Below are 14,840 nucleotides of genomic sequence, written 5' to 3' on the forward strand. Positions count from 1 at the left end.
ATTTAATTGAATTATTTCAAATTACAGAATTCAACTCCAAAATATGGTAATTAATGCTTGTTATTCACTTGCATATTTCCCTCCTAAAATTTTAACACAGCAAAACACCTTAAAGATATGTAAATAGGTTCAGTGCACTTTAGTGGCTCACAATTATGAGAAAAATACCACATTTATCCATAAAAATTAAGACAAACAGCTCAATATTTAAAATTATTATTGACATGAAATAAAATAAAGGAAGAAATACTGCATTTTTACCACAGTGTTTTGGTAGATGTGAGCAGAATGTTGTTTCAAATCCTGCTCCTCTGCAGAGCACACACTGTGGTCGGCACGCTGGCATTCGGGAACTGCTCGGCCTCCACCCGTGGTCTGTAGAAGGATCCTCACTCAGGCCCATCCCCTGAGCCCAAGCTGCTGCCTCCACAGGGACTCCTCTGATGGGAGCCTGCTTCTCCTTTCACCTGCTCTTAAGACTTTGCGGTCTTCCCCATTATTCTGCCCAGATTCACACTTGCTGCCACCTGCATTCTTGGCAAAGATGCCTGGCACAGAACTCACATAGCTGAGTAACCCCACTGTTATCAGTCCCCTCACCTGACTAAGTTATGACTATCACCTAAGGAGATGATCTACCCACAGTAATCATTCTTCCTACTTTATAGTCACGTCTCCTACAATGCACAAAAAGTTGGTGATGTCTGACTTAGAATTTAAAATACTAAATTATATAGTTTAGTCAGAATATATACTTCTCTGAATTTCTTTAAAATCTACTCTTTCCTACTACTGTTGTTTTTAAAATCATAAAAATATAAAAATTGTAAACATTCTCTAAACATTCCAATAGAAATCCTGTAACCCTACTTTTCCTTTGGTGGGTTCAGAAAAAACAAAAGTGACACCACGTTCCCTTAGGAAGACTCAAAATCCTGTTCCCAGCCCTAACCTACCATTGCACGTCTCCCACCATTGGACAGCTCTACAGGCCAAGCACGTCTCTCATGACAACTGCTGCTACCACTCACGAGCACCCTTGTGACCAGGCAGCAGCTCACTGTAATCGCTTCCAGACAAACTGCCCACCTGCTTGCTGGGCATCTTACAGCCATCTCCCTCATGCAACCCAGCCTCAGTGACCATGCAAACACATGGAAGTAAGGACCCAAAACACCAGGGTGCTCCTCTGCAAAGTGAGAGGGCACTGATTCCGCTGTCAGAGTAGCAGCAGAATCCGGCGGGGGCGCTGCTGACAGAGGTAGGACTACAGAGGACGCCCAGGAGGCTAGCCCCCGGTGTCCAGCACACCTCCAGAGACAGCGCCTTCCCTGCCTCGTGAGGCTGCTGGCACCCTGAGGACGAACCTCACCTTCTATTTAAAAGGGAGAAACCTACACAGTAAATTCCAGCTACTTTGCATTGTTTTTACAGCAAGGTTTTACTGTGTGTTTAAAAAGCAGGAAAGTAGCAAGATATTACATTTTTTAAATTAATAACTTAAGAATTAATTTCAAAAAATACTGTTTTGTTTTTAGGAAGGAATATGGTAGACACAAATGAATTATGAAATCCATCAGCTCTGGGGAATCCCCCTAGTATCTTTCAGACCAGCTATGATTAACGAGATAGCCTTAAACCAGAACTCTGCACCTGGGTGGTAAACAGTACCAATTATCTACAGTAAGAACTGCAATGACTTAAAATTGTATTACTGAACAGTCTCCATGGTGAAGTGTCAGAAAAAGTAAAATAATAAGTATTTCCACAGCACCATAAGGTTTTATAAAATATAACTTCCATTTTTAACATTAATGCACAATCTCAAGATTCTGGTCCATCATTCATATTAGGCTGATAATAGATCTGACAGAGGCCACAAAGGCACAACTATAATATGACAATGATGTTTTTTACTGGAGAACTTGTATGGTGTACTTAGTCACTGTTTTGGTTGCATCCACTGAGTACTAGTGGATTTAAAGGCCAAGAAAAATGGTTTTGTTGTTTATACCCTAATCACAAATTTTATCTTTCTACAAGAACCAAAGTGGTAACTGAGATAGTTGCCATTAACTAAAAAGTCCTTCTAAGTGTTTGCTTTAGTACCGTGGGCTCTTGTGGGTTTGTTTCATATTGACAATATTTTGTAAATGGCTCTGACTTTTTAACATATGAATAGTGATTCATTTTTAATTTTGAAAATAAATGCAAGTGGAAAACAGACAAATTTTGTAACCAAATTACCTGCAATTACGTATCACAGCTATCTACAATAAAAACTGTATCACGGATTGAATCCCCCAATATCCAGCATGCTCACGGATCTCTTGAACTAAGTGTGTGCTGTGCCAACTTAGTTCAATACTGATATAAGCAAAACATAATTCAAAGTAATGGCTTGCCTACCAAAAAGCATACGCTGCATTCCAAAGCCAAATATGAAGGTTGGGGTTAGCAATTCCATGTCTCCCCTTCGTTAATGCACAGAACTCAGACTTGGCTTTACTATAAATCTGCTAGCACTAGAGTAAATCTGCTATAAAATTACTTATAACAAAATAAATATTTTTCAGTCCCTCTACACTAAGTGACATATAAATCATTAGCAGTTTATAACATTAGCTTAGGTCACTCTTTTGGACCCAAACATACTGTACAGTCCTGAGTAAAAGGTTAAGGATACAGTTTCCTGGGGATCTTTCTTGATCAGGAATCATAAAGGAAACACATAAAACCACAACTTGTAATTATCCCCATTTCCATTAGAAGTACCATGAGTTTTTTTTACTTTGGTAAATAAGTTTATCTATGTAAACCACTTATTTTGATGGAGTAAAATGTAAGAGCTTCTGCTAGGAGCCCTCCATCACCTTTTGACACTGATACAGTAAATAGTCAGGAAGAATGGAGCAGGCGGATCTGAGCCACACGGCTAATGTGTCACTGTGAACTCGGAAGTGCAGCAAACAGGGAGTGGACGGGAGCAGCTGGCAGGCCAACAGCCCTTCATTGCCTACAAAAGACAAAAGTTAAAAATTCTTTAATAGAAAAGGACTTCAACAGACATTTCTACAAAGAAGATATACAAATGGCCGATAAGCACATGAAAAGATATTCAACAGCACTTCATTAAGAAAATGCAAACCAAAACCACAGCAAAATACTACAGAGCTTCATACCTATAAGGATGGCAATTATCAAACTAAATAAATAACAAGTGTTAGTGACGGTGTGAATAAATTTGAACCCTTGTACACTGCTGGTAGAGAATGAAAAGGGCACAGATTCTGTGAAAAATGTTATAACAGGTTCTCCAAAAATTAAATATAGAATTACCACATGATCCAGCATTTCTACTTTTGGGCATGTAACCTAAAGAACTGAAAGTAAGGATTCAAACACAGTATCTGTATACTCATATACACAGAATCATTATTCACAATAGCCAAAATGTGGAAGCAACTCAAGTGTCCATCAACAGATGAATGGATAAACAAAATGTAGTACATTCACGCCATGGAACGTATTCATTAGAAAATTTGACACATGCTACAACATGGATGAACCTTAAAGACATTATTCTATGAGAAATAAGACAGTCACAAAAGGGCAAATATTATATCTTTCCACTAGTATATAATATAGTCAAATTCATAGAAAAAATAGAAAGGTGGGTATCAGGGGCTGGAGAGGGAGGGGGACTGAGGAGTCAGAGTTTCATGGGTACAGTTTTAGTTAGGGGAGAAAAAAAATTCAGGAGGTGATGGTGATGACAGTTGTACAACAACATGAATTTATTTAATGCCACTAAACTTAACACTTAAAAATAGTTAAAATGGCCTGACCAGGTGGTGGCACCATGAATAAAGCATGAGACTGGGATGGAGAGGACCCAGGTTTGAAACCCTGAGGTCACTGGCTTGAGTGTGGGCTCATCCAGCTTGAGCACAGGCTCACCATTTGAGCATGGGGTCACTGGCTTGAGCATGGGATCATAGACATGACCCCATGGTCACTGGCTTGAGACCAAAGGTCACTGGCTTAAGCCCAAATTCACTGGCTTGAGCAAGGGGTCACTCACTCTGCTGTAGCCCCCCCAGTCAAGGCACATATGAGAAAGCAATCAATGAACAACTAAGGTGCTGCAATGAAGAATTGATGCTTCTCATCTCTCTCCCTTCCAGTCTGTCTGTTCCTATCTGTCCCTCTCTCTGGCTCTGTCACACACACACACACACACACACACACACACACACACACACACACACACAGTTAAAATGGTAAATTTTGTTATGTGTATTTTACCACAAAAAGTCTTTAATAAAATCTGAAGAACATACTCATCTAAAAGATACCAATAACAGAAAATACAGCTCTAAGATACCTGACACTTTGTGTTCTGATTGTGAGAAAGCCCTCATAAACACAGGATTGCCTGTTCTTGACTATACGAACCTATAATGTCGACAACATGAAGTCTCAGTTTCTGGTTCAGAGTCTTTAGGGCAGAAGGCAGAGCAGCTTGAGAGTCTAACAATTTTATATTTTGCTTCACATCATTTGTGAAGGATAACCAGAGTTTGCCAAAGTCTTCAGTTGAGATGTTTAATGGTCTGAAAATAATTTTTAAAATTAGATTGATGTCAAAAGAATAAAATAACTCTAGACAAACATACATTTCAAATGACTCATGTGAATAAAGCAATTACTGTTAAACTGGGTACCACAAAACATATTTTTAAACAAAATATGATTAGAATGCTAACCATCATCCTCCAATCTGATGAAAATAATGAAAGCAAGAAATGCTATTAAAGTGCAAATGTTTATTCAATAAATCACCTAGTTCTCTCTTTTTCTGATTATAAGTGATTTCAGTAAAATTTTACCAGGTAATTTCATGAATCATTCAAATATAATATAAAATTTTCTTTCATGTACACTTTGGATTTAGGGTTAATGAGACACTCTATCAAAGTCTAATATAAGATTATGGATACAAAGACCTAACACCTTAAGTAAATTAGACCAAGAAAAATGCATTTTAAAAATGGTTCAAGAGACAGAAGATCAAAACTTTTATATTCAACTTATATTTTTTCTATAGCATTGAATTTTTATAATTCTGTATCTATATACTGATTTTATAATTAAGAAAATATTTTTAAAGATACAGAGGATTTTATTAATATGTACAGAAGAACTGTGTTATATATATTGTGCTTCTTCAGGTTATGAATGTTCATCATGGGAGACACCTCATTAGTTAAAGAATGTAAGTTTTTCTTATATAGTGACATGGGTATAAATACTCTTTGACAGATTAACAGCCATGTTCTTACTAAAAGGCTTTAAAGAGTAGGCAAAAATTGTAGTAGTGTAACACAAGTGGATGTATGGAGATTTAAAATTTTTATAGATAATCACTGGTATTCTGCATTCTTGGTTCAAGCAGCCTTCATTTTAAAAAATGTTTGAATACAGTACAATATATTCATAACAGTAAATGAGAATTGCTTCTCAGTTTTTCGGCAAAAATCAAATGTATTATCTCTTCTGATCAGTTTAATATCTGATATGCCTGCTACCCAAGGACAATATATTAAATGGATATTTGAATTAGGAGACGGAACTGGAGCTTGCTCCCTCCACTCCAGCATTGCCTGGGATTGTAGTACTTCCAGGACTGAAGCACCAAGAAAAATACAAAAACACTAAATGACAGAAGAGCTGAAGTTGTTTCCAATTATTCTGGCAGATTGTACAGTGCCTACTATTAATGCTAAATACTGACTGCATGTCTAATAACTTTGTTGAGTAATTTTCTTACAGATTTCTAAAGTTTAATAAACAGATTTTATGAAAGAATTAATCAAATAAATGAAATACAAATAATAGAATTTTTAAAAGCTTTCAAAAAAAGCCATGTAGACTCTTCAAAGTTATTTCAGTTTAAATATTACCTTAATATCAGTTTCTCTCAGAAGTTTCCAGGATTAATAACCAACCCCAACCTACACTGGGTCCCATATTATAATAAGTCATTGTACCATTTACTTTCTCTTCAAAGCACAATTTACAAGTATGTCTGTATTATACAATTGTTCAATGTCTCCTCCCTAGGCTGAGCACTCCCTAAAGGTAGGGGCTGTGTCTAGTTTTGGGTTTTTTTTGCATTTTTCTGAAGCTGGAAACAGGGAGAGACAGTCAGACAGACTCCCGCATGCACCCGACCGGGATCCACCCGGCACGCCCACCAGGGGCGACGCTCTGCCCACCAGGGGGCGATGCTCTGCCCATCCTGGGCGTCGCCATGTTGCGACCAGAGCCACTCTAGCGCCTGAGGCAGAGGCCACAGAGCCATCCCCAGCGCCCGGGCCATCTTTGCTCCAATGGAGCTTTGGCTGCGGGAGGGGAAGAGAGAGACAGAGAGGAAGGCGTGGCGGAGGGGTGGAGAAGCAAATGGGCGCTTCTCCTTTGTGCCCTGGCCGGGAATCGAACCCGGGTCCTCCGCACGCTAGGGCTGTGTCTAGTTTTGAATTGTTATACTTCCTAGCACCTAGCATAGTGCTTCTGTCCAGAGAAGGGCCCAACAAATATTTGCTGAATGAATGAATAACCTGAATTTATATTCCAGAAAATATTTACCTAATGAAATCTAACAGTGATAAGTTTATTGAAAATTCGAGCTGAACAGCATGAGTGTCTATCATTTGATAATTTACAACAGCAGAAAGATTCCCTTCTGTACAAGGTTTTTCCATCTGCACACTATATTGAAAGTTTTTGGTGTTCTCTGCTTCTATCACAGGCAAGCAGCATCCAGGTTGCTCAGTGATCTGTAAATAAAAGTTAATAAAAGTATTGAAAAAGGGATCAATACAGACTATTATATGAATACCAATGTTCTATTTAAGTAATGTGGTATAAAAGCATACTATGGTGAGATGTTAGTAACAAATCACATTACGAAAATGACTGACAACTTCCCTTGAGAAAAATTCACTAGCAGAGATAATTATGAAATAGTATACAGGTCAAAAATGCATAACAAATGTCATTACAATGAAAACCTCTGTATAAAGATTATTAAACTCTAATGTTGTGACTCTCAATAGATGACAATGTTGTGACTCTGGCTAATAGATTTTTAAAGCTAAGAGTTAAAAAATAGACATATACAGGTGTCTTCCTTTCTCTTTCTCCACCCTTACTCAAGGCAACTGAATTGGGTTTTAAGTTCCACACGTGATTCTAATGCACATCTAGACTCAGGAATTTTTGCCCTGGTCAGGTTCAGATAATATCCCATTCAACACATTCTAGCTCATAGAAGAAATTGGGTCAGTTTTGTGGAATACTGATCTACTGGTCAAATTTCATTATAACTCCACCAAAGACACAATAATGCAATTAGCACATTTCCATAAATCACAGTGGCAGTCTCTTGGAGGGAAGAAACAATTGATGCCTGAGCACTCAGTATGATGCAAAGGCACACTATTAATGTCTGCACTTTAAATGTGAGGAAACTGAGGCACAAAGCAGGTATATAACTGGACCATGTAAACACAGCTAATCAGCGGCAGAATCAAGATTCAAAGCCACGCAGTCTGAGTCAAGAGTCTATATTCCCAACTACTGTGCTCTATCAAAACCCACTTGATACTATTTATGGCATTCCCCAATACAATCTTTATTATGTTCCCTCTTCTCTTTTGAATAATTCACCCCTATTCATAAAAATTTAAAAATCTGTCACATCTTTTACCTTTTTTGTTAAAGAGAAAAGACATGTAAAAGAAATGAATAAGCCATCAGAGGAGCCAACAGCAGAAACACTAAGTAAGCATTGTACATTTATGGCAGAAATAATGAGCCATTCATTTCTTACCTTGAAATTTTCTGCAGGAGCAATTTCTAAGTGAGCACTTTTCAATTCCAAACCACTCTTATTAGAAACTAACCACACCATCAATAAGCAATCATCTTTCCAAATTTTGTAAGAAGACACTGACACGGTTTCATTATTACAGACCTCCATAAGATCTGAATGCATGTGTTCAGCAGTTTCTTCCAACAAAGAAGAAGCTAAAGAGATTTCACTGCCAACTGAGACTGCGGTGGATTGAGAAGGGTGAAAAACTTGCATATTATCATCAGCAAACAAAGAAGGTGTAGACTGCCTGCAATTTGCGAGTTTCTCAACAAAGGGAAGGTCTGTGAGTGACTCTGAATCCAAAAGTTCTGAACTGAGAGTAAGTTTCTTTAATTCTTTGTCTCCTCTATTCTGCAAATTATCCAAATAGTAATCTTCTTCATAAGTCATATTTGATGAAGAACTAAAGGAAGAAAAGGTCGTATTCTGAGCACGGGTTGTTTCTCCACTTTTGGGTTCCTTGACTTTTGATTTCCTTCTGAACTTGTGAGAGACTGCATCTGCTTTTCCTAGCTGCAAAAATAAAACATAATATGAAAAGAAAACATTCTTCTACTCATGAGTTTTAAACATTTTTTTATAATTTCAAATGAGCAATTTATTAGCTTGCTAAATTCTATCTATAAAACATAGATTAAAAAAGAATCAAAGATGAATAAAATCTTAAGTCTTGAAATTCTGACAAGCTATATAACTTTGAACTATTAGCTAAATCTTATTTCTTATTAAAAACACATAAAATCAGAAAAATAAATAACTTTAAAAAGTTAATTGTGAACAACTCTAAAAACTTGTTAGATTTCATAATAGTAGAGTACAGAATTGCACAAATTAACAACAGTGAGAAACCTAGCTATTTAAAAAAAAATTTCATTGATGTGTGTGTGAGAGAGAAAGAGAAGCATCAACTCGTTCCATGTAGCTGTTCTATTTAGTTGTGCACTCACTGGTTGCTTCTCATATGTGCCTTGATCAGAGAGCAAACCTGTGACCTCGGCACACACAGAATGATGCGATATCCACTGAGACACCCAGCCAGGGTTAAACCTAGCTGTTCTTTTAGTTTCTAAGAGTTGTCCTGTAGAAGGTAAGATATCCTCAAATACAGGGATGGCTCAAACTCTTGACCCAGTAATCTACATTAATCATAATTTCATGACCTGTGAGTCAGTAAACAGAGAAAACAAACGCTTTTACCTCAAGAATAAACTGCCAATGGCTGACTGAGACACAGAGCAGGAAAGGATGCTGTAAGTGACCAGTGACATTTGCTACTAACTCAAGAGATGAGAACAGCAAATTTGTCATCCTTGGGCTAATCCTCCTGAGGAATGGTCTGCAAATCTATGTAAGAAGAGATGACTCAAGTGTCCCCTTGTCCCTCAAAGTTCTATCTAAAATCAATAGAGCAGAGAGGCACTACTCGAAGTCCAAGTCCCTGTCTCCATCCTCCTGGGGGCTATAATACTATGTGATCACCTTTCACATGATTATAGTTAACCAGAATTCTAGTTCCTTTTTTTATCCTCCCATTCTCTCAATTCCCAACATCTCCTCCAACTCTCAGCAGATGAGTTCATCTTCTACCTTCCAATTCAGAAGTCATCAAACAAGAACTAACATTATTTTAATACAAAAACAAGTGGAGGTGGGTGGGTGAGTGAAGGACTTCGATTCTAGTAGCCATGGGACTTGAACTGGACACTCAGTAGTCCCCCCTTAATCGTGGTTCTGCTTTCCATGCTTTCGGTTACCTGAGGTTTCGGTTACCTGCAGTCAACCACAGTCTAAAAACACTGAATGTAAATCTCCTAGACACAGAGTACAGTGCGGTGATTACCAGAGGGAAAGGGGCTGAGGGGAGGTAGAAAAGTAAAAGAGGGATAAGTGGTGATGGAAGGAGACTTGACTTGGAGTGGTGAACACACAAGACAATATACAGATGATGTATTATTATAAACTTGTATACTTGAAACCTATATAATTTTATTAACCAATTTTACCCCAATAAATTCAATTTAAAAATTTATAAAAGGTGTCACGATACAGATAGAGCATATCCAATTAGCTAATATGTCTGCTGTGCCCTGGCGACAGAGGAAAAGTTGGGGATGAGTGAGAGGATACATAATAATTTCATATAATCACTTGCTTCCCCTCCTTTCTGCCTGACGCCATCTGAGTTAAAACACAGTTCCTCACTAAAATCAGAGTCCCATAAGAAAGGGGAATAACTGCCTCTAAAAAAACCAAACTGTTCTAGTGACTGCTGAAGGGAAATGTATGTATAAGGGGTAACCCAAAGATAAATTAGCATAATTTAAATAGAAAGACATCCTAATTACATTTCTGATCTCAAGTCCATTACAAAAAAAGTAAGATAATTAGTTTGTTACCCTGATGTTCTCCTGAGAAAGTCTCTAACTATGTACTTTGTGCAGTAGGCAGGAATCTTTCAATACCAGCAGTGAGGTTCACAAATCAGGGTCCCACCTAAGCCTGGGTGCACCTCGACCCTGATGCAGTCCGACCTGGGTGCACCCCGACCCTGACGCAGTCCGACCTGGGTGCACCCCGACCCTGACGCAGTCCGACCTGGGTGCACCCCGACCCTGACGCAGTCCGACCTGGGTGCACCCCGACCCTGACGCAGTCCGACCTGGGTGCACCCCGACCCTGATGCAGTCCGACCTGGGTGCACCCCGACCCTGATGCAGTCTGACCTGGGTGCTCTCACATCAGTGTCCCAGTATTCCCTGTGTCCTCACCAGAGCCTGCTGGAACAACTCAGAGACCTGAGATCAGTCTCTCTGCTATTGAACTGCAGATGTTGAGTGAGATGGCATTAAGATATGTTGCCTATTAATACTTTCAGGTTGAATTTGTTCTTAAGATGAAGTGAATATCAAGACTGACAGAAATGGGATCTGAAAAAGAGAGACAGGCAAAAGTGTAGCCTAGAGCTTGGCCTAGTGTGACAGGGATGGAGAGAAAATTCCACCAAGGGAAGAGAGAAAGAACTGGGATAATGTAAAACTTTAGAAAATGTAGCCCTAATCACCATTTTGCACTAGGTAGGTTCATCAGCCCATCAAAGAGAAAATGACATGGAATTCTCAGATGTTCAAAAAACTATACCCATCTTTCACTCCAGTTTTTTGTTCTTTCACTATGAGAATAATATATTAGCATAAAAACTTTGTGAAAATCATCATAATCATAATGCCTGAATGTAGTTTTCATTTTCATATAAATCCTTTCAGTCTCAAAACACTTTTATCTTCTTAACTGTTATAGGCAAGATATAAAATTTTTATATTGTTTTTAATATATCATTGGTATGTTTTTATTTTACAATGCAGTATGTATCAGTATTAATGGCTGAGAATTATTCTCAGCTAATATAATTTATGTACCTGTTCTCCTGTTAGACATCTAAATTGATTCCTATTTTTCAGTATTAAAAACAACATTATAAGAAGTACTTTTTCCACAGACAAATCAATATTGTTGAACTCTTATTGACAGTATTTCCATCCAGCCTCCCTCCCACTGAGCACTGTCCTCCACCCACTGGGGTAAGAACATCCCTGATTATATCCGTTACTTTATTTGGACCCTGACCCTTACCCTAGCTGACTAGACAGACTAAAGAAACACTGACTCAAGCTGAGCAAATTAGCTTTTCTCTTTCAGGAATATAAAAGAATGTTATTGGTGGCTCTGGCACTGGGGAAGCAATTTCCCACCACATATGTAGAAGATGGCCAAGAGTTTTCAGGGAGCCAGGTTTTTGCATGAAACAGGAGACACAGTCTCAGAGGAATGTAACTGGCTACTTACCAAATTGACTGCACTTTCTGATCCCAGCCCAACAAATAATGAGCTTGCCAGCAGCTGCTTCTCTTGCTCCTCTTTAGATTGGGTCAGGACTTGAGATTGATCCTTCTTTTTAACACTCTGATCTACATTGTCCATTGTTATATTCTCTTGAGGAACAGGTGTAGCTTCAGTTTCATCACCAGTTTTGCTTTCCTTCTTAGGAAGATAGCCCTCCTTTCCCCACAATTTCTTTATCCCTTCCAGCTTCAAGCTATTTGTCCTAAGGAGATTGATAATGAAAATCAGGTCATCTTAAATAATGGCTAATTACTTTCTTGAAGCATTTTTTTAAAAAAGATTTTATTTATTGATTTTACAGAGACAGGAGAGAGAAGGGGAGGAACGAGAAGTACCAGATCATAGTTGCTTCACTTTAGCTGCTCATTGCTTGCTTGTCTTATGTGCCTTGACCGGGCAAGCCCAGGGTTTTGAAACGGCAACTTCAGGGTTTCAGATCAACGCTCTATCCACTGCGCCACCACAGGCCAGGCAATCTTGAAGCATTCTTAAACACATATCATTGCCATGGCCTTTAAGAACCAGCTTCTATATTGTATTCTATATGCCAGAAGTAACACCCAGAGCTCTAGATTGTTCAGTTACAGCCAACCTCCCCCCAACCTTTAGCCAAAGGATTTAAGGCAATGAAACTCTAGACTTAGTTTCAAATTTCAGACCATCTAGTTTTCATTTAATTGCCTAAATAAGATGTCCAAAAGAACCCATTGACTTTTCAAAATATCTTATCTTTAATCCTGATGGGTTAAAGACAAAAAATGACTCACGTTTCTTAGCTACATTCACTCAATAAAAGAAATAACCCTACATAAATTCATTAAACAAAATCCTGTTGAAAGAAAAAGAAAACCAATTCAAATCCATTCCAATATGTAAACTTACCTGTAATCCAAAACTTTTTCTTAATATAAGCACTAGCTACATTTTCAACTATTATAATGTACTTTTATAAAAATAAAGTGAGATTTGATCTTAGAATATGTAAGATTTTGGAAAAAGCATGAAGGTTAGGAGGTTTTTATACCTAAGTTGAAAAAGAATTAAAGTAATGTTTGAATTTCAACTCACCTGCTTTTGTCCCAAAAGTTACAGCTATGAATCTGGAGTGTCTAATATTAATGATAGGTGCAGGCTGAAACAGCCCAAGATTGCTTCTATTGTGTTTATCTAAGAACTATGTGTCTTTGGCTCAGTTAAGTAGCCCTGTCATGATCCAAAATAGCATTTTAAAAATTTGTACTACAACATAGGCAGATCATGAAATGAATCTAAAAGAAAGGCTCAAAAATGTCTGCACTGATTACTAGTCCCTTCTAATTAGTTAGAATTGTGATCAATTTGATTTTCTGTACCATGGCAGAAACAAAAGTAGGTAGTTACACTTCATACTGAGTGAAGAACTAATGCTAGTAAGTACTAACTGGCTGAAAGAAAATCTAAAAGTTAATAAAGAATGACTACAGGGTATTAGTCCATTCCTTCTCAATAAACTTGCTGCTAAATGGTCCTTTACAAGTGTCTCCATTTCTCCCTTTCAGGTACCAAAAAATTGTCTAAAAAGTTATTTTAAAAAATAAAAACTGTTACCTATCAACCTCTTAGAAGAAAACTGGTTGTCCTTGAGTGAGCTGACCCAAATGTGGTCAGAGGAGCCATTAAAGCAGGGGTCGGGAACCTATGGCTCGTGAGCCAGATGTGGCTCTTTTGATGGCTGCATCTGGCTCGCAGACAAATCTTTAATAAAATAAATAATAACGTTAAAAATATAAAACATTCTCATGTATTATAATTAATTCATTCATTTCCTACCACTCATGTTCATGGTTGTGGGTGGCTGGAGCCAATCACAGCTGTCCTCCAGGACAACACCAAATTTTTATTGGATAATGCATAATGTACATGGGTCGTTGTATGGCTCTCATGGAATTACATTTTAAAATATGTGACGTTCATGGCCAAAAAGGTTCCCGACCCCTGCATTAAAGTGACCCCGCCATCTACCTCTAGGATGCTCAACAGCAACAGTTCTAAGGGGTTTATCAATGTCCACGCAGAATTACAGTGTTTCTATAACTCCAGTTACCATGAATGATTTTTTTTTAAAAGCAAGTCCTCAAGTTTTACTAATAAATGATTCAAATATTAGTTTAACAAAAAAAGACAGGTGTGTTGGACATTAGGATGCTCCATCAAGATCTCCCTTCAATGAATAACTTTACTGTCCTGGCTGTTGGCAGTGCAACCCCCTCAGGGACCTCCTTAGGGGGACAGCACCACCTCACAGAAGATAATGCCCCTTCCTGGAGCAACCCACATGCAGTGACTCATGAACAAAAGTATGGAGCCGATCCACCCATTCCGACCCAACTCAGTACAACCCTGAAGGGTCATTGCTTCAGAGCTCTCCATGGGGTCAGAAGAAGCTGTCATTGGCACTACACCGCATCTAAACCTCTTCCTCTGCCCAAACTTGCTGTTTTTCCTTCCTTCCAGAGACGCAGATCCCAAGGGCACTCCTTAATATTCCACGTGCTAAATTCTATCACGCTGCATGTGCTTCTCACAGAATCCAACCCACAACAGTAAGCAAAATGGGAAAGGGGGGAAATAAGCCTAAAAGTAGCCTTGAGCTATTTTAAAGTGTTTTCTGGTTCATTTCATCTACATAACATGCCTATTATCAGCATAAGTTTTCTCTGCCATTCATTATATACAGAGAATCTAAAAAGAAGGAAAATAAATAAGAGAGCAGCATAAGGCCTTTATATATAAAATATGATATGAAACATGTAAAAGAATTTTTTAAACATGAGTAATCTTGGTCTGACCTGTGGTGGCACAGTGAATAAAGCATCGACCTAGAATGCTGAGGTCGCCAGTTCAAAACCCTGAGCTTGCCTGGTCAAGGCACATACAGGAGTTGATGCTTCCTGCTCCCCTCCCTTCTCTCTCTCTCCCTTTCTCTCTCTCTCTCCTCACTAAAATAAATAAATAAATA

General features: G+C 38.3%; 1 protein-coding gene and 1 non-coding gene across 3 annotated transcripts in view; one reads left to right on the top strand and one right to left on the bottom strand.

Annotated features, from left to right (window-relative positions):
- Window positions 1-14,840, bottom strand: part of AP4E1 (adaptor related protein complex 4 subunit epsilon 1) — a 72,075-nt gene continuing 57,235 nt past the window's right edge. For both annotated transcript variants that reach the window (XM_066342674.1, XM_066342675.1), the window contains 5 exons: window positions 11,786-12,044; window positions 7,898-8,455; window positions 6,652-6,842; window positions 4,459-4,616; window positions 1-3,016 (listed from right to left, as the gene is read on the bottom strand). In XM_066342674.1, coding sequence (XP_066198771.1) covers window positions 2,856-3,016; window positions 4,459-4,616; window positions 6,652-6,842; window positions 7,898-8,455; window positions 11,786-12,044 — 1,327 coding nt within the window. In that variant the 3' untranslated portion in view covers window positions 1-2,855. The remainder of the gene's footprint in view (window positions 3,017-4,458; window positions 4,617-6,651; window positions 6,843-7,897; window positions 8,456-11,785; window positions 12,045-14,840) is intronic.
- Window positions 5,516-5,703, top strand: LOC136377698 (U2 spliceosomal RNA). The gene has a single exon (XR_010746372.1). It is a non-coding gene; the product is annotated as a U2 spliceosomal RNA (small nuclear RNA).

This window comes from Saccopteryx leptura, chromosome 6, assembly GCF_036850995.1.
Source record: "Saccopteryx leptura isolate mSacLep1 chromosome 6, mSacLep1_pri_phased_curated, whole genome shotgun sequence".
NCBI classification, from domain to species: domain Eukaryota; kingdom Metazoa; phylum Chordata; class Mammalia; order Chiroptera; family Emballonuridae; genus Saccopteryx; species Saccopteryx leptura.